The 25516-nt window shown below is 34.5% G+C and overlaps 1 protein-coding gene across 7 annotated transcripts in view; it reads left to right on the top strand.

Annotated features, from left to right (window-relative positions):
* HMCN1 (hemicentin 1) overlaps positions 1-25516 on the top strand; it is a 667703-nt gene that overhangs the window by 563655 nt on the left and 78532 nt on the right. For all 7 annotated transcript variants that reach the window (XM_074322404.1, XM_074322402.1, XM_074322401.1 and 4 more), the window contains 16 exons: positions 1354-1504; positions 2841-3035; positions 4615-4728; positions 8897-9084; positions 10696-10792; positions 14980-15141; positions 15819-15932; positions 16047-16249; positions 16540-16621; positions 16732-16863; positions 17331-17480; positions 19443-19602; positions 21807-21931; positions 22166-22349; positions 22944-23041; positions 23975-24253. In XM_074322404.1, the coding sequence (XP_074178505.1) occupies positions 1354-1504; positions 2841-3035; positions 4615-4728; positions 8897-9084; positions 10696-10792; positions 14980-15141; positions 15819-15932; positions 16047-16249; positions 16540-16621; positions 16732-16863; positions 17331-17480; positions 19443-19602; positions 21807-21931; positions 22166-22349; positions 22944-23041; positions 23975-24253 (2434 nt within the window). The remainder of the gene's footprint in view (positions 1-1353; positions 1505-2840; positions 3036-4614; positions 4729-8896; positions 9085-10695; positions 10793-14979; positions 15142-15818; positions 15933-16046; positions 16250-16539; positions 16622-16731; positions 16864-17330; positions 17481-19442; positions 19603-21806; positions 21932-22165; positions 22350-22943; positions 23042-23974; positions 24254-25516) is intronic.

Raw genomic sequence — 25516 nt, forward strand, 5'->3', positions numbered from 1 at the left:
TTTAAGTCATTTGGCTTTTAAGTAGGAAAATGTGGGAGTAGGGTACAGTCTAAAGAATTTTCTTGAATGGGGGAAATTTTATGATAGTGTATGCAGATTGACATAATCCAGTGGAAAAGAATAAATTGCTGATGATGTAGGTAAGAGAGGCCACAGTTGCTGGAGGGATGTCCTAGAGTAGACCAGGGGATGCTTGGAATGGACAGAGATTGGTATTAACCAGGGTTAGGGTTTTGCCAGGGGAGCCAAATAAAGAGCAAAGGGACAAAGGTGTTGACGGTTTATACAAAGAGTGACAGCCGTAATAGACTTTCTTTGAGTCCGGAGGGAATAGAGGTCAGGAGATGAGTAAAAGGCAGTGGAAATATTACAAGGTCAGTGGATTGTAGGTCCTCCCATGGGTCAAAAAGTTACTGGAGTTGGGATGCTAGAGGAAGTGAGTTAGAAAGTTAGGAGGTTTCAGTCAGAGAGTTATGAGACAGATTATGAAGTGGTGCAGTTACTAGTAATTAGAAAGTCTAGTATGACTCACCTATTGAGTGGCAGAGAGAGGGTTGGAGACAAAAGGTAGAGGAGAAGACGTCAAGGAGCTGAGAGCACACAGTATTGGATGATTGTCTATGTGGGTGTTGAAATCATCAAGAATTGTGAGAAAAGTATCATTAGAAGGAATGGGATTGAACGAGGAGCTAAAATCTTTAAAGAATAAGAAGGAATTTAGTGTAAATGGAAATGCATAGAAGATGAGAAATGTCCTAGTAAGTATACATAATGTTATGAATAAAACATCATAATATGAATATCTGTAAGTTAATATTCCATTAATTATAGTAATACTTTCAATAAAACATCACACTAGAAATATCTCTAGGTTAAGATTTCTCACTTATGATGTATTAATGTTTCTGAATGAATAGTGATTTTTAGATTAAATCAGACTATGTTAATACCCTCAATCATTCATTAAAATACTCTAACTTTTTTTGCAAAATTTTAATAAAAGGATATGCTTTTTAAATACAATGTGGGATCAACTGAAAATATTTTTTCCAAAATGGATATGGTACCTAAGAATAATTGTTTTTATCATAAAATCTATATAAATGTATCACCCAGAAATAGCTGGCAGAAATGTAAATTACATGAGCTACAATTTTTAATTAATAAAAATGTGATTACTCCAAAACAATCAGTTTAATCAAAATATAGTAAATTAATTAAATTATTGTTGTCTTGAGTATTTCACATAAAATTTCATTTTTATTCATTAATCATAAAAAATATCAACTACATGGTCTCTTAGAGGATTTATAAGAGTACTTAATGAATCACATTATTATAATTGAATCACAGCCCCTTACATCAGATGATCATGTTAATATTGCTGAAAATGGACACACACTTCAAATAAAGGAGGCTCAAATATCAGACACTGGACGATATACTTGTGTGGCATCTAATGTTGCAGGTGAAGATGAACTGGATTTTGATGTGAATATACAAGGTAATACTAATATGCTTGTTGTATATCATTTAATTTCCATGATGTGTCAAAGCAATAAAAAAGAGATTTGATCTGATTTATTTTAAATAGTTGTTTTTGCTCTTGACAATAATATAAATTTATTCTTAAAAAACTTGGACGCAAGAAATTAACAAAGAAGAAAGTAGTCCCATTATTCAGGATTTCTTCTGTTATTTTTATGTGGTTCCTTTTGATGTTTTTCCTTCTGATACATTTTTGTAAGCGTATACTATGTTTACAGATTAGAATCACAAGATACATACTTCTCTCTTACATTAACTTTCCCCCAATATTATATCATAAAAGTTTTTTTAATAGCATTTACTTGGAAGGCAAAAAAGTAAAGTACATAATTTAAAGCAGTGAGACTTGGAATAGAATGGTAATTTAGGCTCCTGCAAGTTTTGTGACTTAGGTAAGTTACCTAAATATTTTAAACCCCAAATTCCTTGCTTTTAAAATTAATGCCTTGTAGAATTGTGGTGAATATTAAATAATATAAAGTAGTAAAATTCTTAGAAATATACTTAAGAAATGATGGCTGCTATTATTGTTCATATTGTTACAGTATGATTTTAAATAACTGTACCTGCTTTATCATAGAGTATCCTAATATTTATTTAATCAGACTCCTATTGTTGAATGTCTGGGTTGTTTACCAATTTTCACTGAATGTCTTTGTATAAACTTTTATACATCTTTGATTTTTCACACGTTACTAATAGTGGAAATTTTCTGTCACAGTGCTATACACTTTTTAATGCTTTTGATGTACAGGAAAATTGCCTTCTAGAAAGTTCATACATGTCTTCCAGAAAAGTTTGAGACTATCCTGTCATTTTTGTTAATGGACTTATTTTAATCTTGATTGCATAGCTTTAACTTTCTTTGACAGATTATTGGGAAATGCTCTCAATTTAGCCATTATTTTTTAATAGTTCTTCAAAATCTATTTTTTTCTGTTATAATTATATTCCCTAGCCATCATTATTTTAGTAGATCCTTCCTGAGAGCAAGCCCCTTTATCTTCTGAGTGCCAGAGCCCTTTAACAGGGAGGGAGAGCAGGGCACGAGCACAGCATTCTGAGCCCCATGTTTCTTGTTCTTCTGCATGAAAACCAGCTCCAACTTCTGTCTACTACTTTTTTGGCTAACAGCTGGGGTTGGTCCATGTATTAATGCTTGAAAAGATTTTCACGTTGTCTACTTTATTACATTTACAAATCACTCTTGTGAAAACACAGCCAAGAACTTTGTTAAATGGATTGACACTGGCATTCATATGTGTTCACAATTCCATGTCTTTCCTCCCTAGTTCCTCCAAGTTTTCAGAAACTCTGGGAAATGGGAAACATGCTGGACACTGGCAGGAGCAGTGAAGCCAAGGATGTGATCATTAATAATCCCATTTCTCTTTCCTGTGAGACCAATGCTGCGCCTCCTCCTACCCTGACATGGTACAAAGATGGCCGTCCTCTGACCTCAAGCGATAGGGTATTGATTCTACCAGGTACAGATTGCTATGAACAGGGTGAAGATCTGAATCTCTACCAAATGTGTTGCTTTTCATTTATTAGACCAGTGGAATTGATTGACTTTCTGGCTATGTGATTTAACTGACACAGGCTGCTGATAATGCCACTGGTATCCATGTAGCTTCAAGCGAGGAGAATCTAGGTTGAAAATTTGACATAGAACATTTTGGCTAATTTTGAGATTTATTACACAATCATTCTGTCAACTTAAGAAAATCCTCTGACTTCCTTGTGCCTCTATTTTTCAAATACTGTGATGAAATAATCAGTTTGATTTCTGTATCTTATTAATGATAAATTCTAAAATATATTTGCAAATAGTTACTACTACAGTTTGTTAAATGCATTTATCATACCAATAGTAAATATTATTAGTTTCAAATATTTTAGTGATTACATGGTTTATTGATGAAGCGGAGATGTATAAATTATAGAATAATATTTTTAAGGCTTCTGTTTACTTTTAGCAAACATTCAAATAGGCTTATAAAAATTTATAAATTATACACTTAAGGTCAGTGCATTCCACTGTATGTAAATTTCACCTCCAATAAATGAGAGACTATCTTGCGGGGGTGGTGGAAATGGAGACTAAATAGAAATGAGAGTTAAATATAATATGTGATCCTAAATTGGATATGGGCTTGGGAAAAAAGAACCAAAAAAGACAATATTATTATAAATAATAAAATTTGAATATGGACTAAAAATTCAATACTAGTTTTATATTGATTTTAAGTTTTCTGATTTTGATCATTATACTATATTTATATAAGAGGTTATCCTTATTTTTATGAAATATAGGTTTATGAGTATTTACGGATCTAGGCACACCATGTCTCCAACTTACTCTCAAATGGTTTTAAAAATGATTATATATATATGTAATAGGTTATATATATATGTAATATACATATAATTCTTATATATAAAAGATTATATATGTAATATATTTGACAGATAATATGCATATATGACAAAGATAAAACAAATAAAATATAAATAGTTGATAAACATAGGTAAAAATTTTTTTATACAATTATTGAAACTATTCTCTAAGTTTGAAATTATATCAACATGAAAAGTTAAAAATACAAAGTTATTCTTGGTATTGCTTGTGTAATGGTATACTTTATGCCTTTTGCGTCTTTGGCTATTGTTTTCTCAAAACACCACTTGCGTCAAACAGTGTAAACTTTCAAATAGTGTAAACTTCTTATGCATGCATTCAAAACTATAAAAGCAAGAAATTACTACGTAGTAACATTTCACATGGAACATGGTGAGGGGCATAGAGCAACTTTCCTGCCTTGAGGAAAATCTACAGGAGCTATTCATTCTCAGAAGATCTGATTCATACATTGGATCACTTCCATAATGCAATGTTTGTTATAAAAATGGAATGTAGGATTAAAACTGAACCATTGGATGAAGTAAGAACCTTTAAAGAAAATGTAAGGAAGTAATTAGATCTGAAAAATTGTATCTCTGTTTATGACCAGTACTATTATCTCACAGATTTACAGAAATAAACATATTTGGGTATATTTTCAGGGGGGCGAGTGTTGCAGATTCCCCGGGCCAAAGTAGAGGATGCTGGGAGATACACATGTGTGGCTGTGAATGAGGCTGGAGAAGCTTCCCTTCACTATGACGTCCGTGTACTCTGTGAGTTTGTTTTCTTTTGCTGATTATACATTTTGTCACTCAAAAATATTTTCAAGGAACTAATGTTTGCAAGATGTTGTACTAAGTGTCTTGAAGACTATAAAGATAATCAGAAACTGATAGTTCTCCCAAGGAATTCATTGTCTTATACAAATTGAGAGCACATTAGTTAGGACTCCTAAAGTATCAAATAACAAACTGGCTTAAAACAAGAGAGAGAGAGAGAGAGAGAGAGAGAGAGAGAGAATCCCTTGACTAGTGAACTTGAAAAGTCCCAAGGTTGAGCTGGCTGTAGTCATGTCGGATTTCTATGTCTCAAAAGAGGTCACCTGGACTTTACCTTTCTTTTTCTCTTGGTTTTATTTTTCTTCGTTAATATCACTCTCAGGTGGGGTATCCCTTTGGACGGCAAGTTGGTCCCTTGAAACTCTATTCTTACACCTTCCTACTTTCACACTCAAATGAAAACTTTTATTTACTACTGAAGTCAAGGGTCAATCCTATCTCCATCCCTGAACCAATGACAGAGGCAGAGAGACGTAATTAATAAGGTCTAGTTCATATGGCCACCATTGGGCTACAATCACCTCCCTCTGAATACATGGACTGAGAGTGGAAGAAGCATTGCATTTTTAAGGGAAAAGAGAGGTGATGTTACTAGAATCAAGAACAAATAGATGCTTCTGTTAGAAGAGGTTGAACTCGAGAAGCGACAGTAGGAAGGTATGGGAAGGAGTAGTTATGGAAGATTTTATAGAGGAAGAGATTAAGTGATAGGAAGTGTTAGGCACTTGTCTCAGAGTATAAGATGACAATGAGATTTTTGTCCTGGGTGATTACGAAAATAGTAGCAAGATTAATAAAAATAGAAGATGTAGGAAAATAACATGATTTGGGAAGAAGGAAGCTATTTTGTTCATGTTGAATTGGGCATAATTCCAGAATACTTAGATAAAATACTGAATGGGTTGTTGGAAGGAAATATGGAACTATAGCACAGGAGACAGAACTGAGCTAAGAGTATAGAGTTGAGAGTTATTCACAAACAGGTGATATTCAAAGGCATGCGACTTCCCACAGAAAGGGTTATAGATAGAATAGAAGAAGATCACTTACAGGTAAGAGACAGGAAAAGGTAAACTGAGTTAGAAGAGAAACGATCTGAGGAATTAATGAAAAGTAGTAAACTACCATGTCACAGAATCCAGGGCATAGTAAAGGTTCTCAGGAAGTGGGTTTAATATTGAATGCTAAACCAAGAGTAAGAAAATAAAAACGGAAACAAAGCCCATTGGCTTTGAAACAAAAAACTCATTGGTGAAATTCAAATGATCAATTTAGATAGTATGGTGTGAGACAAAGCCACAGAACAAGAGGATAAATATTAAGCAAGTGAGCAAAAAGAAAAGGAAACAAATACAGAGTACTCTTAAGACATTTTGAAGAGGAAGGAAGATGTGGAAGAGTTTTAGGATAAACAGCTTGTTCGAAAAAGCTTGTTTAAGAGAGATTTGAGCTGGCTTATCGACTAAGGAAAACAAGGTCCTACAACAGGTGGAAAATGCAATCAAGGAACCAAGACGGGTGAATTAGCCTTTCATGGTACTGGATTAACATTTATTATTGGAATAGGAAGAAGGGAAACTTGGGGATGCCTGTCACATGTATTTAGTCCTTTTCTTAAGTATAAGAGCAAGAGAAACAGTGGCAAGGATGGTATTTAGACCTGTAGAAAATAGAAAATGTTAGTGATTGCCACTAGGAGGGATGCGATAGACAGTCAGGCATTGAAGTTGGAACTACTGGTCCCAGTCACCGCTTTCTGCCACCACCTTCAGCCACCTGGGGGCAGAGGTAGGAAAAATAGACCATATGGCCTAAGCGGGTGGTCAGGGTGATGAGCTACAAGGTAACAAGGTACACGCTGTGGAAACACTTGAGCGCTAGAGAGACTAGAATGTTCAGTGAGACAGACCATCACGGACATGACCCCTATGAGATCTGAGCAGGCCAAGAGAAAAAATGAACCAGGAGGGAGGCTGACAGATCAACTATAAGCGAGGAGGAGTAGAAGGGTTTGAGTGTTCAGTGCAAACAAATAGCAGCTTATGAAGGAAGCCCAAAAAGAGGTGGGAGAGAAAAAAACACAAAAAGTTTAACATTTATTTATTTGGCAAATATCTGTTGATTGCTCACTGTGTGCCAGGCACTGTGCTAGGCACTGAGGATACAACAGTGACTACAGTAACATCAGGCCTTCTTCAGGGAGCTTAGACATTTGGAGAAGGAAGAAGCAAGCATTATAATTGAACCGTCCAACGTAGGACTATCTATGGCTGCCGGAAGTGGCATAGGCATAGAACTGATTAGGATGGGATGAGCCATCCACGTAGATTTTAAAGTCTATAAGATAGAGATAAGGAAAAAGAAAAGAGATGAAAAGACAATTAAAATCAGTGCTAATATCATCAAAAACCGTGAAAGGAGTATCCTAGACCACCTGGCTTTATTTTACCTAAGTTTGGAAAGAGTTTAGTTGAGGACAGTGGAAGGATCTAATAAAGTAAGATGCTGTACTTTGAGAAGGATGGGGATTGTGTTCAACTGAATTGGAATTTAGGGGTTGGGTAGTCAAGGGTAGATGTTCATGCCTTCGGGCTGTTATTCGAACTAGGAGGCAGTTAGAAAGCTTATTGGAGAGGAGATTAAAGAGGAGGGAACAAAGCAAGAGAAATGAGCTGGCTAAACTAGGGATGTGTTCATAATGCTTGGTGCTGACCTCTTAGGTACCAATGAGAACAATTCTGAGTGATATAACCCAGCTGTTGGGGGGGCGCAGCTGGATGGGGCAGGTCAGAGCTAAGGGTTTTGGTGGAGACCTCTACAGGTCAGACCTTGGACATACAGTGTACATCCTGGTACCTCCAATGGTTCAGCTCCAGGCAAAAGTTGAGGAAAACATTGAATCTTTATGTTCCAACATTTTATTGTATTAGTTTTCATGGTGTGAGGTTAGTGATAGCCTCATTTAATCTGAAATTCAAGTGTAGTATTTACTAATCTGTAGTTCAAGTTATATATTTTATGTTTTCTAAAGTATAGTACAAATCACTAACTTTGAATATGAAAATATGCATTAAAAATAACATTGAAATTCTATTGTGTGCCTTTGTAGCTTTGATTATTTTCTTTACAGACTTTCAGTTTAGTTTATGAGAGATCCAAAGACCACAAGACTACATTTACATTAAACATATAATCTTTACTGATCGCTAAAGATACGGTACATTTTAAGAGTGTGAAACATAAAATAACCAAGCTTTCAAAACAAAACAAAAAGATTATTCACTGTGAAAATGAATTTCTACATTTGCAAAAGCAGCCAACATGCGTTTCTAGTTTATGTAACATTTCCATTTTTTAAAATTCAGTGGGTAATATGTGATTTTTCATGACTGACTAGTCTAACGTAAAGTAGACATGAATCTGGATACTACCATATTATTTTAAATGAATATACGTAGGAAAATCTAGAGCGTGACTTCTCAAAATTTCACATGCATAAGGTTCACCAGGCGAGTTTGTTAAAATGCGAACTTCTTGGCCCCTCTTAGTGCTGCCAATTGAGGGGTCTCAGGTGACCCCCAAACTTTGCATTTTTAACCAAGCTCACAGGGGATGCTGATACCACTGATACTTGACTCGGGAAACACACTTTGAGTAGCCCAGACAATTCCCTTGCAAATGAGACCAAATCTGTTCATTTCAAATGCACGTTAAAGATGTCATTTATCTGGCTTGTCGAGATGACCAAATAGAGTTAGCTGTTAATTCATGCAGATGCTTGAATCCCAGAAAGAATAATGGAAGGGACTGAGAGAAGAAGCAAGACAAGATACGGGGGACAATTTGCATTGACCTAAATGGGAGTGAAATTATGGGAGGGGTTAGTCCAGGGTAGGTGAAGAGAGAGAAGAGAGTAAACTCAACTTCACATAATTTTTATTATAACCCTAATTTATTAGCATAAAATGTTACTTGAGGGTCATGATTTCTTCAAGTTTTGCTCTTCTATTATCGAACACTTTTTAAAGTTGTCAGAAAGCTAGAATAATTTAGAAATAACCTTGCTTCCTGTCATTGTCTCTTTGTTGCAATCACTTATTAGTGCCACCAATTATCAAGGGAGCAAGTAATGATCTCCCTGAAGAGGTTACTGTGCTGGTGAACAAGAGTGTGTTGATGGAGTGTTCATCCACTGGTAGCCCCGCGCCAAGGAATTCTTGGCAAAAAGATGGGCAGCCCTTGCTAGAAGATGGACGTCACAAATTTCTATCTAATGGAAGAATTCTGCAGGTAAAAGTGAAAAAATCTATGTTTAAAATAGCTGCTTGTCTTTCTATATTTTTTTTATCATTGTCTGTTTTGACTTTTAAAATTTTTATTGGTTTTTATAATTATCTTTTGACTTTTAAAATTTTTATTGGTTTATAGATATTATATTTGTAAAAGTAATCATAAAAAAGATATATAAAATAAAATTATTTTCCTCCAATTTAGTCCCACTATCAGAGGTGACCCCTATTAACAATTTTGTGTGAATTCTTCCAGCAATTGTACATTCAACACACACACACACACACACACACACACACACACACACACACACCTAAATTTACTACAATATGTCCTTTGTGATAAAAACCACATTATAAGCAAATTGTTAGAATCTTTTCCATTGCATGCTTCTGCTAGTAAAATTCTAGGTGGTATAAGTTTCCCTATAGATTAAAACTTTATTGTCAAAGAATTGATAATAATATAATAATAATGGAAACCACATAATTGAATTGTTCATTGCCTGTATTTTTCTTTTCAAATGCCCTTAAAGGAAGTTAGGCACTCATAAAAACAGTACCAGCTCTTTTGTTAGGATACAACTTAATTTCGCAAACATATAAATGATGTTCTGTCGGCCTGAGAATCTAAGTGTAATTGTCAGTGTATCCAACACAGGACATATCTCATAGAATTCCTTATCAAAAAAAAAAAAAAAAGAATCATGTTTACTGCCTGTGAATTAACCTTGAATTCTCAAAGTATCTTATAAACATCCTGATTATTTCCATTTGGTGATCATACAACCCTTACTGAAATACTTAAGTATTTCTGTGTCTAAAGCCTAAGGATATATAAATGGATAAAGATCTCTGCATAATAAAATAAAATATAACTACTAAATTAGCTAGCTATTGCTATATAAAACAAACCACTCCAAAACAATGACTAAAACAGCAAGCATTTGTCTGGCTCACAAGTCTGCTGGTTGGCTGGGGGATTCTTCCGGTCTCAGCTGGGCTTACCCAAGTTCCTGCGTGCTGTGGATGTGAGAAGCAGCCCTATTGGTCTTGGCTGGGCTCTTGAACACATCCAGGGCCTCAGATGCAACAACTGGGCTGCTTCTTTCCCACGTGACCTCTCACCCTCCAGCAGGTTAGTGTTGGCTCATCGTATGGTGGTAGCAGGTTTCCAAAAGAGAAAAGTGACAGTATCTTTTGAGGCCTAGGTTTGAAGTGGCACACTGTCACTTCCGTCACATTCTATGGCACAAAACCAAGCACAATGTCAACACAAATTCCACACCTTTACTCCACCTCTTGATGGGAGGAGCTTCAAAGTCACATTGCCAGGGGTGCAGAAAGGGAAGTGCTAGAAGAATTTAGGACTCTTTGTAGTCAGTATACCACAAGTATGTATACAATTGCCTGTTCTGATTAGAAATCTTTATAAATGTTTATTTGATTAAGCTGACTAATAAAAGCCAACACCAGCACTATCATGCACAAAATTTGTTTTATGTTCATCTGGTATTAACTAGAAAGAATATTATTGTTTATTCTCAAAATGATGACAGGTTGCTTTATATAAAAAAAAAATTCAGTTGAAATTTCTTCATCTTTCCCTTAGATTCTAAATACTCAAATAACAGATATCGGCAGGTATGTGTGTATTGCTGAGAACACAGCTGGAAGTGCCAAAAAATATTTTAACCTCAATGTTCATGGTAAGAGCTCAGTTTCAAAAACATCTGTTTGAGTATGCTTGTAAAAGCAAGAAAACTGTGTTTTAGATTATGTAAGCTTATTTTGTATTTTTTAACTTGAACAGGTGGTGGAGCATTCATACCCTCTCCTCCCTTCTTCCTACCCGTCACAGCTGGTAGGATTTATAAAGTACAAAGTACAAATCTTCTAGAGAGCCTGTTTTTATATTATGTCAGTCCTTTCAGAGAAAGTAGTTACTCCTACATATTGAGAGTAAAAAAGTAAACATTTGAAATCCCAAAGATTACGAGTTTTTATGAAGTTTGAGCGAAATATAGATCTTTGACTCATGAAAATTCATCCACTAGTCCTGATTGAAACCAGTGTCTTTCATCAAGAGTAGAAGTCACGTTGAGCTTCACCCTCTAGTACCTAATATACTGCCTGGAGAAGAAGTCACTCTGAGGAGTTAAATAATTCCTAAAACCGTCAGCATACCTAATTCCTACATCAAACTTTAAGTTTTCAATATATGCTAGTCACCCCATAAATACTAATTTTTTGCTTTAAAAATAAGCAGTTGATTGTCTAACACAGAACAGTAGTTTTATTTTTGTGACACACAGCTACTTCCAGAATATTAAATTAGAAATGATGAACAATCATAAAAGATTTCCTTTACATGTGTGATACACATGTAAAATTCTAGCTTATTTTGGAAATAGCTGAAATTTGAAACTTCATGAAAAATTTCTCCCCTAGAAGGACTTTAATGTAGCATCATGGGTATTTTTCTTTTCCTTTCTTTCTTTCTTTTTTGTTTTGGTGTGATATGTAGGGAGTATTGATGTCTAGCAATGTTTGGTGCTTGTGTAAAAGATATTTGAAAAAGTTTTATCTTTATATTCCTAGTTTTTAGCCCAGTGAGTAACACAATAGGTGCTTCATATATATCTTCAAAGTTCTTTTAATGAATAAATATGACTGAAACAGAAACAAATGTATTATGAATTTCCAGGAAGAATGAATTAATGAAGCAAATATAATCATTGTGAAAGCACACATTCTAATCTGTAAGGTACAATAGAATAAATGTTGAAAAATAAAAGTGTTCAGGATCTTTTCTGATTCATCAGGGAAGAATTCATTTTTCCTCTTTATGTGATCAAAAGCAACTTGTAAATACCCCAATTAAAGCAGTTACATGTGTTGCCTAGTGTAATCTTTATATATCTCAATCTTCACCTCAGTTCCATAATGTTATTGTAAATGCAATAGACAAATGGTCATTTCTTATGGATCTTGGTCTCCCCAAAGTTGGAATGGTGTCTCTAGTTGTGGTAGTTACTAAATAAACTCTTGTTATTCCTTTATTATGTTTCCTTCATGCCCATTGCCTCTTCATACACAGTAAAAACACCCAAAGTGGGGGCCTTGTGTGACTACAGGGGCTGCAGCCACTCTGTTTACCATTAAGGATTAGAGCTTAGAAGTGTTTTTCCTCTTTCACCAGTTAATGGCGTCTTGAACTCCTAATGGCACTCAGGAATCCATGCTTAAATACTGGAAGATTCTTTTGGGGGAGAAATAATTTAAATTATTTTCGCCAAAAATTATCCCACTGGTTATCTCCCTCTGTGACAATGCTTGCTTCTTCTGGACTCTACATTTAATCTGACAACCTATCAGTTTTCAACCATGTGTGTCTTCACTCTGTTTCACTTCCAGCTTAACTTCCATAGAACAGTATTTCAGTCACTTCTCTTAGCTCAGTAAAAGCTCAGCCCTGCACATAACAACACAACATATTGACTACTTGATCCCCATCAGGTACTGTGCCAAATGTTTTATACATATTATTTCACTTAATTATCTCAATAACCCCAAGTGGTTGGTACCATTTTATATCCCTTTTACAGATGGAAAAACTGACGCTCAATGACATTAAGTAACATGCCCACCCAAAGTTACACAGCTTGCAAAGGACGAAGCAAGTTTCTGACTAAGGCAGTCTGATTCCAGAGGCATCGTACTTAGCTGCCTTTCTGTACTGCCTGTCATTAAATTCCACATCTGCACCATACCTGCACCTGTAGTTAGCCATGGCTGGAGGAACTCTTAGAATCAGAAATACTGGTGTCATTATAAATTCATAAGTACCAGCTTGAACTGGAACCTCCATACTGCCTGAGGGAGGGTGGGGGGAGTCCTCTCCTGTTTTTATTCCAAATTATTAAATGGAAAATTCCAGAAATAAACAATTCATAAGTTTTAAATTACGCTCCATTCTGAGTAGCATGATGAAATCTCACACCACCATCACTCTGTCCCGCCCAGGATGGGAAGCATCCCTTTGTCCAGCGTATTTGTGCTATAGAAGCTCTCCACCCTTTGGTCACTTAGTAGCCATCTCGGTTATCAGTGCTTGTGTTCAAGTCACCCTTATTTTGCTTAATAATGGCCCCAAAGTACAAGAGTAGTGATGCTGGCAATTCGGATATGCCAAACAGTAGCCATAAGTGCTTCCTTTAAGTGAAAAAGTAAAAATAAAAAATAAATAAATAAAAAGTATATGTAGGGTTCATATGGGGTTCAGTACCATCCTCGGTTTCATGCATCCATTGGGGGTCCTGGAATATATCCCCCTCAGATAAGGGGGCTACTGCTGTATGTTCTGCCTTCTTTCTGGAAGACACACCGATTTACTGTCTTCCACTTAGCTTATTCCTGGTCATGTTTCAAGTATCTTCTTAAATGTCACTTCCTCCTCCTGATCCCCAAGCTAGGTTAGTTCCCAGCTGTCACCCTACTCTTCTGATTGACACTCATCGCACTTGTAATTAATAGACAGTATAGAACAGTGGCTAAGAATAAGGGCTCTACAGCCAGACTGCTTAACTTCCAAACCAGTAATGAACTGTGATTTTTGGGACAAGATGCTAACTTCTCTGTCTCACAACCTCATCTGTAATATGAGGATAAGAACTATACCTAGTATATAAGGTTGTCTGAGGATTCACTGAGATAGTGTATGTGAAGTGTTCAGAGCAATGCCTGGTACAATGTAACCACTCAGAACATGTTAGCTGTTATTTTTAGTCCAATGTCTGTCATTACCACTTTATGAACTCTATATGGCTATTGTCTTACATGTTTCACCCTGCTTCAGCACCCAGCACAATGTCTGGAATACAGTAGGTATTCAATAAATGTTTGATACTTAAATGAATGAGTATTGAAAATAATTAGTGGGTGAAAAAACCGTGGTAGTGAAAGAAAAGGAACACGTTTGTCTTTTTGATGTTCTGCTTCTGTGTTTGAGGTTGTTTTAAGACATCAGTTTTAATTTATTAGAGCATTAATTGAATTCCTTAGTTCATGTCTATTTTCAATCATCTGAGCTAGGCCCATCTCTACTTTTATTTATTAATCCATTCATTCATTTTTATGCCCATTCCTCACTCCTATTTCCCCTCCCCCTTCATAGGAGACATTCAAATGTGTACGATGTTGTTCTTTCCATATGAGTGTGTTCTCTATTGTTCCATATGCATATGCATATATTTTAATATGTATATGTTTTAATATGCATAAATGGCATTGCATTATTAATCTCATTCTTTTTTAGTCCACTTTTTCTCTGCACTACTTTTGCTTGTGGAATTCCTTTTTTGGTTTTGAGCAACAAACCACAGTATTGTTTATTTCGTAAATGTTCTGCTCATCTTGAAAGTCATTGATTTACATTGTTGAAATGCCTGTAAAATTCATTGATAGACAGATACCCTAAAATTAAATTTCTACTCTATAAATGCTAGAGTAGGAAAATAAAAACTTGTAAGGATGTAATATTTAAAACAAGAATATTCAAACATACTTAATAAAAGGCACTATTACGTCTTTCTTTGTACATTGATAAAACCATCTTAGGAATCTCCAACTACATTTTCCAAATGCAGAATAATTCAATCTTTGAAAATTCTGGTACTCTTTCAACTGGGAAAAACAAAACTGATGAACATAATTTGGTAAAGGCATTAGGGGATTCTAAGAAGAAAGACAGCTGAATAATTAACAGTATAATAACAGACTTCATAATAATTAAGTCAATGCTTTAGCAGACTACAATCGTTGTGCTTATATTAATAAATTGAACAGGTATTACTGATAATATCAGACTTCACTCTTAATGTATTTGCTGTTATAGTTCCTCCCAGTGTCATTGGTCCTAACCCTGAAAATCTCGCTGTCGTGGTGAACAACTTCATCTCTTTGACCTGTGAGGTGTCTGGTTTCCCACCTCCTGATCTCAGCTGGCTCAAGAATGAACAGCCAATCAAGCTAAACACCAATGCTCTCATTGTGCCTGGTAAGGAACTTATTAGTCTCATAGGTGGGCAAAACATTCTCCTTTTCCTTTGTTTTTCATACAAATGGCATTTCAAGTTAGTCTCTTTCCAAACGTTTGTCTTGCTTCATTCACATTAATCTTTGCCCATTTGGGGCCATTATGATAAGATTGTATAGACTTGTCTGATTTTAGTGGGAATGTACAGTAACAAGTTCTACTGCAAGAAATTATGAAATTTAGGCACAGTACTTAGTAATTCCATGGCAGTGATAGATTGGTAAATAGTGCTTTCTTTAGATAAATTTACTTGTTCTTTTTAATCAATATTAAAGCTCCTTTATGACAGATAAACAAATAGACACACTGTGGGAGATTTAAACCCAGAAAATACTTGTTAACATATCTGACTATTGTATAATTACTGTTTGCTCACTAGGACCTATATCAAACAGTTCTATCCATGTTTGGTTACTAGAGAGAAAAATTTTATGAATTTCCGTTTTTATAAAGAAGTAGAATCAATAATAAGGGAAAGATCGATTCAAGAAAACAGATTCGATTCTTTCATTTTAAATATGCAATGTTTCTATACAAATTTTACTGGAAGGGAATATTTTGTCATTTATCCTATTGATAAAATAGTTACTAGAGCAATCTCTATACTGCTCCTCAATTTTCATTATATTTGCCCACAGGTGGTCGGACTCTACAAATTATTCGGGCCAAAGTATCTGATGGTGGTGAATACACTTGCATAGCTATCAACCAAGCTGGTGAAAGCAAGAAAAAAATTTCCCTTACTGTTTATGGTTTGTTTTTACTCTCCTCATAAAATTCTTTCATTTTAAAACTGGTGTTATGTGTTTTCTATTTGTGCGTCTTAATGAAAAAAACATCCTTCTGTTCTTGTTTCCTTTCTTCAGTGCCCCCAAGCATTAAAGATCATGGCAGTGAATCTCTCTCTGTAGTTAATGTAAGAGAGGGGACCTCAGTGTCATTGGAGTGTGAGTCCAACGCTGTCCCACCTCCAGTCGTCACCTGGTATAAGAATGGGCGGATGATAACAGAATCTACTCACTTGGAGCTTTTAGCAGATGGACAAATGCTACACATCAAGAAAACTGAGGTGCCTCTTTCATTCTTGTTTGCGTGTCATGACTCCTCCGTGGGATTATGACAGAGAGAATTGGGAGTTGCATATTCCCTTTACTACAGTGAAAATAATTTAAAAAATACATTGTCAAGGCCATTGACCTTATTTTCATTAAAAAAAAAAAAAATGGAGGATTGTAGAAGGCAATTAGAACTGGGGTGTTTGAACATAAAAGATGACTGATGATTTAATCTACACTCGAATAGTGTGATTGGTCATCTATAACGTAATGGAGCACATACAATAGTATCTTTTTCTTTTAGGTATCTGACACAGGCCAATATGTATGTAGAGCTATAAATGTAGCAGGACGGGATGATAAAAATTTCCACCTCAATGTATATGGTGAGCATCTGCCTCTAATACAACTTTTTTTCCCCCCAGATATGCAAATGAAAGAAAGTGTCCTGAATTAGCTTAATGAGGACACATGATTTTCTTCTGTCTTTTCACAGTGCCACCCAGTATCGAAGGACCTGAAAAAGAAGTGGTTGTTGAGACCATCAGCAATCCTGTGACCTTAACGTGTGATGCCACTGGAATTCCACCTCCCACCATAGCGTGGATGAAGAACCACAAGCCCATAGGTAATACAGCTGTGCATTTTCTGTCGTTGTTTTCTTTTGCTCTTAATGCGCTAGGTTTATAAGCCAGCACATTTTCTTATTATGCTCATAGCTGTGTTTCATTCAAAAAGCCTAATGGACCGAAATATAATCTTACAAAATAGATTCGTAAAATGATTATTCGTCTGAGTAAGAAGTTTTTCTTTTACCTTTTTCAAAGAGGGTCTTAAAATAAAAGTACAAAATAAGACGTTTTTACAGTGAATTTTAGAGACATTCGAAAGAAAAGCTTTATAAGAAATAGAGTCAATGGAATTATAATAGATATATACGATGTCAGAGGGGCAATAGATTGGGAGATGGGGGGTTATCACTTTGTGAGGGGTGAAATGTCTATTACATTGTTTTGTACACCTGAAACTAAGAATAATAATAATAATAAAAGCTTTTTCATGTTTTGTTTTCTCTTGCTTTGTTTCTACCTCTAGAAAATTCTGACTCACTTGAAGTTCATATTTTGTCTGGAGGTAGCAAACTCCAAATTGCCCGGTCTCAGCGTTCAGACAGTGGAAACTACACATGTATTGCATCAAATATGGAGGGAAAAGCACAGAAAAGCTACATTCTTTCAATTCAAGGTATGTGATTTATCTTAAATTTCTTTATTGTATTCTAGTACAAATAAGTGAATCTAAAGAGATCACTTGTGATTGAGTCAGATCTAAAGTATCTTTAGATCAGCAAAAAATATTGTTAATTCTCTGTCCTACTTTTACAAGTAGATTCTGTTTTCATGGAAATTGGCATAAATGTGGAAAAAAGAATAGTCTAAATTTCATAATCTCTATTTTTTTCCTTGTTTACCAAAATTGTCACCTTCCTATAGTATATAATCTATTGACTTATACTTATTCATTCAAAACTGGCATAATTTATTTTGATGCTAAGCCCATGTCTATTCTTATATATACATATATATCTATATCTATAGATAGATATATCTATATGCACTATTTGGTTATATATGTATGATTTAATTCATGAAAAGACTCTGCATTATGTTATAACTATACGTACGGAATTAGGTAAATTTCAAGTAATCATTAATCTCATGCTACTTTGGGGTCAGAATAAGGAGCATTAATTCATCCAACAAATATTTACTTAATGTGTACCAAGTTCCAGCATAGTATTGGGAACTGTAGAGAGAATTTGCCTCCTCTCGATTTTCGGTAAACTTCTAATTATTACTTTTGTCCCAATAGTTAATTGAAATAGAAGTCTAACTTGAAATTAAGTCGAAATGCTTGCTTTTTCCAATGTTATTATAGTTATTTTGAAAAGAATTTCTCATAAATTATAAATGTAAATTATTATCAACGTGAGTGTGCTCTGCTAAAGCCAGCTAGAAAAAATTAAAGAAAAGTTAAAATAAGTTTATGGGCATCAGTATTTTTGTGGATCAGTGATGCTTTGAGATTTCATAAGCAAAAAGGAAAAAATAGTTATTCAAGGATTCAGTGTTAGAAATTGCGTGTTTCATAATGTTTAATGCATTAATAATAGTAGCTGTTAATCATGGGATGTGTGATGTGACCAAACATTTTACCAGATTTTTTACCCTAGGACTAGAAATAATATATGTATTTAGGGCCTAGTAAAGTGCTTCTCATATATTAAAGGATGTTCCTTATTAACATTCTCTTTGATTTGACTTATTTAGTACTCAGAATTCTGCAAATTTGGTATAATTATCATCTTCTGGATAACTTAAATGAGATTTGGAGAGATTATGCAGTGGTGTGCTGGTAAATGTTTAATCATTGATTCTCCAGATAAAAAAGGTCCTGATTTGTAGCCGATCATTTGCCAGTTTCCACGGTGGAAATATTCCCACCTTGGCTCATTTCAAGCTACCAGTGTGATGTCACTGAATATGGAGTAGGAGAGACATGCAGTATTGGCTCTTGCAAGCTGATGTAAGCTGCTCAGCAGACCCTGATAATTAATTATATGACAGAGGAATTCAGATGTGTTTCTGTCTGATACCATTGTCAATATTTTTATTGTACATTATTTCTCAATCAGTTTATTAAAGGGTAAACCAAACATGACTAGAAAAACAGAATAGAAACTATTGGATCTTAAATACGACAGTAAGCCTATCTATGGATCAGAATAAATAATATTGAAATTGCCTTATGGAGAAAGTAATAACCAACTTAGATATTTTTCTCAGACCCTCATGCCAAGATTTTATAAAACAGATTCTCCTGAATTGTATTAATTCTTAACTATCTGTTGGGAATTTAATCTAAGAGTGATTCTATTTAGCCACAAAGTATGTCCATGAGGTAGATTTGTCACCAGTCCCTATGACTAAATAATTATATCAACTTACAAATATATCAGGAATATTGAAGTGATTCCTTTACCTATTCCTTATTTAAAAGCAGTTTATGAGGATAACAAAGTTTGATCTTGAACCACAATCTAGGAAAAATATGAAATTAAAATGGCATACTGTTCTGGGATTCTGTTGTATTCATTAGAATTTACATCTTTGTGCCTTGTTAATGGTAGTTGTTATTTCTCCAAAGTTCCTCCAAATGTTGCTGGTGCTGAAATTCCAAGTGAAGTCAGTGTCCTTCTAGGGGAAAATGTTGAGCTGGTCTGCAATGCAAATGGCATTCCCACCCCAGTTATTCAATGGCTTCGAGATGGAAAACCCATAACTAGCAGTGAAACAGAAAGAATCCGGTATGTTTACCAAGAATCTTTGCATCATTAATTTTAATGTCTTCTACCATGCTTTCTGCTTCATATTTCACATGAATAATACCAAATTCAGTTTCCTTGAAAATTGGCTATCATTATATTCAGAAAGAAAAAAAGATACATTTGTGGAGAGTTGGACAGAGAAATTCTCCTTAGGGAATCACTCAGTTGTGTGTGTGTGGGTGTGTGTGTGTGTGTGTGTGTGTGTGTCCCTTAACCAGCAACTCTGTTATAAAATGTATTCATTCCTAAAAATGTTAATTAACTGGTACTGATTTTATTCCTCCTAATTGTAGAATGTGTATGCCAAAGTCCACATCATAAAATAATTAGTTCCTCTTTCCTGCTAACATCAAACCAATGTTATCCTACAAAAGATTCATCAATAATCTCAAAAATGATTTTGTGTCCTGAGCTTACCAAACATGCCATATTGCATGGCTTATTTTGAGAGACGATACAATATCATCAAATTCTGGTTCATTCCTTGTAGTGATTTGTCCAAATCTCATTTTCAGCTGACACTCGTTACCCATACCACGTAGCACATAGAGATGGAATAGTAATGTGGTAAGGGCCTCCTGTTACTTTCAACAACAAATGGCTTTGGAAGAACAATCCAGAATTCTATGCTCTACTAAATTACTTCATGACAAAGCCCCATTATATACACATACCAGAGTAATTATAATTATTTCAAGAATCATATATGCATAAGTAGGCATTAATTAAGTATATTGCAGTCTTTATCATTTTGAACCAGTATTTTAAATTTAATACTTTGGAGTATATTTTCTAGTTAATGAACTGAATATGTATAATTTAAAGAAAGATAAATTTTTTTTCTTTGAAGTTATTTTATACTAAAATTTAGATATTTGTCTCCTTTACAACACTGGGCAAATTTCCCAGTAATATTTTAGAGATACATTGTAAGTTTCATTTCTCTGGTGTGGACATCTCTGAATGGTTTACAAATATTCAATAATCTTTATTTAATCAGCCGATATCAACCACATTCCAAACCAAGTATTGATAGTTGGAGGGACCTAAAGATCTCATGTAATATTTGTACCTAGGAATTTACAATCTATCATTTCTTTTCTTACATGAAAATCCAAAATGAACTTATTCTTATATCCATTTTATTGATTATTTGTTCACTGTTCCACAATATGTTTATGTTTATAAGTGGAATAATTCATCAAGCAAAGTACTTTTCCAAAGTCAACTTACTACTTTCCTTGGTTATGGCAACTTGCTTTTTTGTTTATTCATATTAAATTTATGGAATTTTAAACTCATGAAATTTTAAAATTCATATTTTGAAAAAGAAAAAATATAACAGACTCAGGTAATAGTACCATTCTCAATAATTGTATTTAATAAAATGATATGGTAAAAATGGAGTCGTATTTACTTTTGACACTAGGAGAATCTAATAAAATCACTATTGTAGGAATAACTATTGATAGCAATTTAATTTCTTTATAAAACACAGGAAGTCTTGTTTGATAATCATGTGTGAAGAGTCAATAATGCAATAATCTGAACTTCGATATCTTTGATAATCTAATTGCATGCTTATTGTTTACTATCGATGTACTTCAAAGGAAAAGCTTTAGCAACTTGTACAAAACTTTTTGCAAAATACACCCATACATAGTCCTGAGTTGTCACAGAATAAATAAATTATTCTGCTCCTCATTAAGAGCCTTACTCAGTGTTTATAACTAGATTTTTTTATATATAATTTCTTATTGTAACATTCTTCAATTTTCATACCAGAGTGTTTTGTAATTTTCATTTAATTCAAGCCTTATATTGACCAACTGAGGATAAAATATTCTAACTCGGCGTAAAAAACACGTCTTTGCCAATGATTTGGCTAGAGAAGTTCCAAACTTGATTTTGTTCGTTTCCATTTTTCACATAAGGAGACAGTGGGTACAGGAAACCCATGAATGTGCAATTTTAGTTGGTTGCCTCACATCTCCATTAGTTTGACTAGCTCTGACTTTACAGGCTTCCACGTACTTAGTGAAAAGTACTTGAACCATTAGATCCAAGAGAAAGGTGCATTTTATGGTGGTTTTTGTTAAAGAACACAGTAATCTGGAGTGAGTCTTTCATATTTTAGCACCGCAGAAGTCATCTCAGTGCCTCTTTTATGACCTCTTCTGTAGGGTGACTGCGAATGGCAGCACATTAAACATTTACGGAGCTCTCCCATCTGACATGGGGAAATACACATGTGTTGCCACAAATCCTGCTGGAGAAGAAGACCGAATTTTTAACTTAAATGTTTATGGTAAATATGAAATTTCACCCTCTTTTGACTATGCTACTTCAGGAATCTATCTGTAGAAAGACATGAAAGTCCAGTATAGGTATCTGAAGCATATAGTTTTTAAATATGATGTCATTGCTGTTTCCTTTTTGGATACAAAGCAGAAAAGTGGGCAGTTGTAGTTGAGATGGTTTCAACTAGTAATACACATCTCACACCCTTCTCTGTCTCTCTGCCATGTTCTGCATGGCGTAGTTCCACCTGCAATTAGGGGTAATAAAGAAGAAGCAGAGAAACTAACGGCTGTGGTGGATACATCAATAAATATTGAATGCAGAGCCACTGGGACGCCTCCACCACAGATAAACTGGCTAAAGAATGGACTTCCTCTGCCTCTTTCCTCTCATATCCGGTTGCTGTCAGGAGGGCAGGTTATCAGGTCAGCTTTTATTTTGTGTGATTTGCTAGACAGATAAAGTGATTGTAAACTTTAAATTATCTAAACGGAGTTTAAGAAATGTTTTTTCCCCCGATGTTTTTACTATTGTTTGTTTGCTGTTTTACCCCTTTCAGTGTCTTTTTAGAAGAGAGAGAATAACAAATATAAAATTGAAATGGCTTTTTATGCTTATTTAAATGTTCATGTTTTAGTAAATTTGTATAAACTAGGTCTTTTATAGAGAGAAATACGTATGTCCAAGAACTACTATTTTAGTTAAATCTTTATATGGCAAAATGATAGGAAGATGCCTAGCATGTGATTTTCATGTTAATATCATTCTCTATTAATACAGGTTTTTAAAATATTTACCCCTCAAATTGTATTATATTTTCAGTGATTTACTGTCAGTGTCTAATCAACCTAATTGCATTTAGGCATCTATATTTTTTTTTGAGAGATGGTTATAAGCTTCAAACCTAAAATTTCCCAACATAAATCACTTCCTATAATTTAAGTAGAAATCCTAAGTATTTTATTTGTATATGTTGAATGGAGTCAAATTATGAAATGTTGGGTCAAATTGTTTTCCAGGATTGTGAGAGCTCAGGTGTCTGACGTTGCAGTATATACTTGTGTGGCCTCCAACAGAGCTGGGGTGGATAATAAACACTACAATCTTCAAGTTTTCGGTATGTCACAGAAATGACCCTAAAACTTTACTATGTGTCCAGTATTAAGCAACGGGGTTATATTTGAATATTCCCATATCAATACAGATTGATAAACTAGGATCTTGCTAACTATGGAAGAATGCATTTTTTCCCCAGAGGGTTCATGTTTATTGGAGCCTACTGTCTGTTTGTCAAAATACTCTTCTAACATGGCATTTTGTATTAAATCAAATCTAAATTTTAAAAACTAGCATTTCAATCCCCAGGCATGGGACCATCTTTTCATACAAATAGAAAGTTAAGATTATTTTCTAGTATTATTAGTGACTGATTTAGGGTATTTACAATATGAATTGATATGTACGTGTGTGGGGTGTGTATGTGTGTGTGTGTGTGTGTGTGTGTGTGTGTGTGTGTGTATGCATGGGCGTGTGTGTAGAGAACTCGTCAACATTCCATTTTTGAAATATTAAGGTTTTCTTGTCTAGATTTCTCAATCCCCAAGAACATCTTAGAACATTCAGTAACTATTTACTATAGCCCACAAATGACTTATGCTGGATTATATAAAAGTTACTTTAGACTTTGATATTATTTTATTTATCCCATATAAAGTAGTTGAAAGTATACTACTGGAACTATAATATGCAAGAAAACAAATTGAAGAAACAAATTTAGGAAGTTAAAAAATGGCCAAAATTTAAAACACATTTAAATTTTGCATTACCAGAAACAATCCTGAGGTTTCACTGCTAATAATACTTTTGAAGTTTCATAATTAGCCTACCTAATGCATGTCTTTATAGTAGTCAATTAATTACATGCTATTTTAAATCCTACATTGTTACACACCATAGAAATACTATAATTGAACCCTTCAGTTGTTTTATCTAAATTGATCTCAAGTTAAAACAGATATGTAAATTTCACCTGTTTGGTTTTCTCTTGTAGTCCCACCAAATCTGGACAACGCGATGGGAACAGAGGAAATTACAGTCGTCAAGGGTAGTTCCACCTCCATGACATGCCTTACAGATGGAACCCCAACTCCCAGGATGTCGTGGCTTCGAGATGGCCAACCTCTGGGGCTTGACGCCCATCTGACTGTAAGCACTCAGGGAATGGTCCTTCAGCTCATCAAAGCAGAGACTGAAGATTCGGGAAGGTACACCTGCATTGCCTCAAATGAAGCTGGAGAAGTCAGCAAACACTTTATCCTGAAGGTCCTAGGTACATAAACATTCAATAATTGGGAAGGAAGGGACAGTAAAGATTTAGTTAATAGTGGAATTCTGAGACTTATTTGCTATGGGACAAAATTCATAAAAACTTTGTTGTCCTTCATAGTTCTGATAAGTAGCTTTTTAACTTTTTTCAAGAACTAAAAGCAAATCTGATAGTAGCAATTTAATGAAAAAATATAATATTTATACTATTGTATGTTATTGCAAACAGTCTTTACATGATCCATCTGTAGATTATAGTTCTGATAGTCATTTCAAATTCTATTTAGTCTTGTATGCTTTAAAATAAATATTTAAGATATGTGTTCCAGTGTCCTATACACAAATAAATATTATAAAGAGAAAACACATCTCTTCCTTGAAGTGAGAGATTTTGACTTTGGAAGATAAATGAAGATGAATGAAATGAATTGACTATTTCAATAATCAATACTTTTTTGGAGTTTTGTTTGTTTTTTCACTATCATGTAGGTAAAAACCTCAGCTCCTTAAATAAAACAGAATGTACTCCTCAAGGAACCACAAGAAAGATGTGGGCAAGAGTCCAGCCAGTGGCGAGGATATGTTTTCAGAATGCCCCATAATATTTGTCATAGTACCTATTCTAATGTAATTATTTGTGTAACTTTAAAAGTCTGCTTCGCTCTTAGTTAAACTCTCTGATGAGCAGTACCTATCTTAATTATTACTGTATTCACAGTGGTTACCATGACATCTGACATATAATGTTTATTTGTTGGATCGAATTGAACAGAACTCTATACTTGTCAGCTGGATTAAAGGCAGTTTTAATTGTAGAGGGAGACAAAACAATATCTAAATAAACAAAGAGAGATACTGTGGTATAGATAAGTGTTTCATAGAATGAAGAGTGGAAATGGAGGCCGGACTGCAAGATAGTTAGAGACAAAAGACAGAAGAAAGTGTGTGTCTGTGAGGAGTGGAATAACAAATTCCTGAACATCACAGAATATGAGAAATAACAGGAGACGACATAAGTGTGCTCTTGTACCTTAGTTATTGGCATGTTAAGTATTAATTAATGACGATAGAATATATGCCAGGCATGAGTCTCATCATCAAGTAACATATAATTATTGAATAACTATATGGCGTATGATGTGATGATTACTTGAGTGCATTATTGAATAAGAAAGGTGTGGTCTTAGCCTTCAAATTCTTATGTCTGGTGGGAACACAGATATTGAACAAGTAAATACTTTTGCGTGTGATGAGGCTTATATGGCTA

The sequence above is a fragment of the Rhinolophus sinicus genome, linkage group LG17 (genome assembly GCF_036562045.2).
Source record: "Rhinolophus sinicus isolate RSC01 linkage group LG17, ASM3656204v1, whole genome shotgun sequence".
NCBI classification, from domain to species: Eukaryota; Metazoa; Chordata; class Mammalia; order Chiroptera; family Rhinolophidae; genus Rhinolophus; species Rhinolophus sinicus.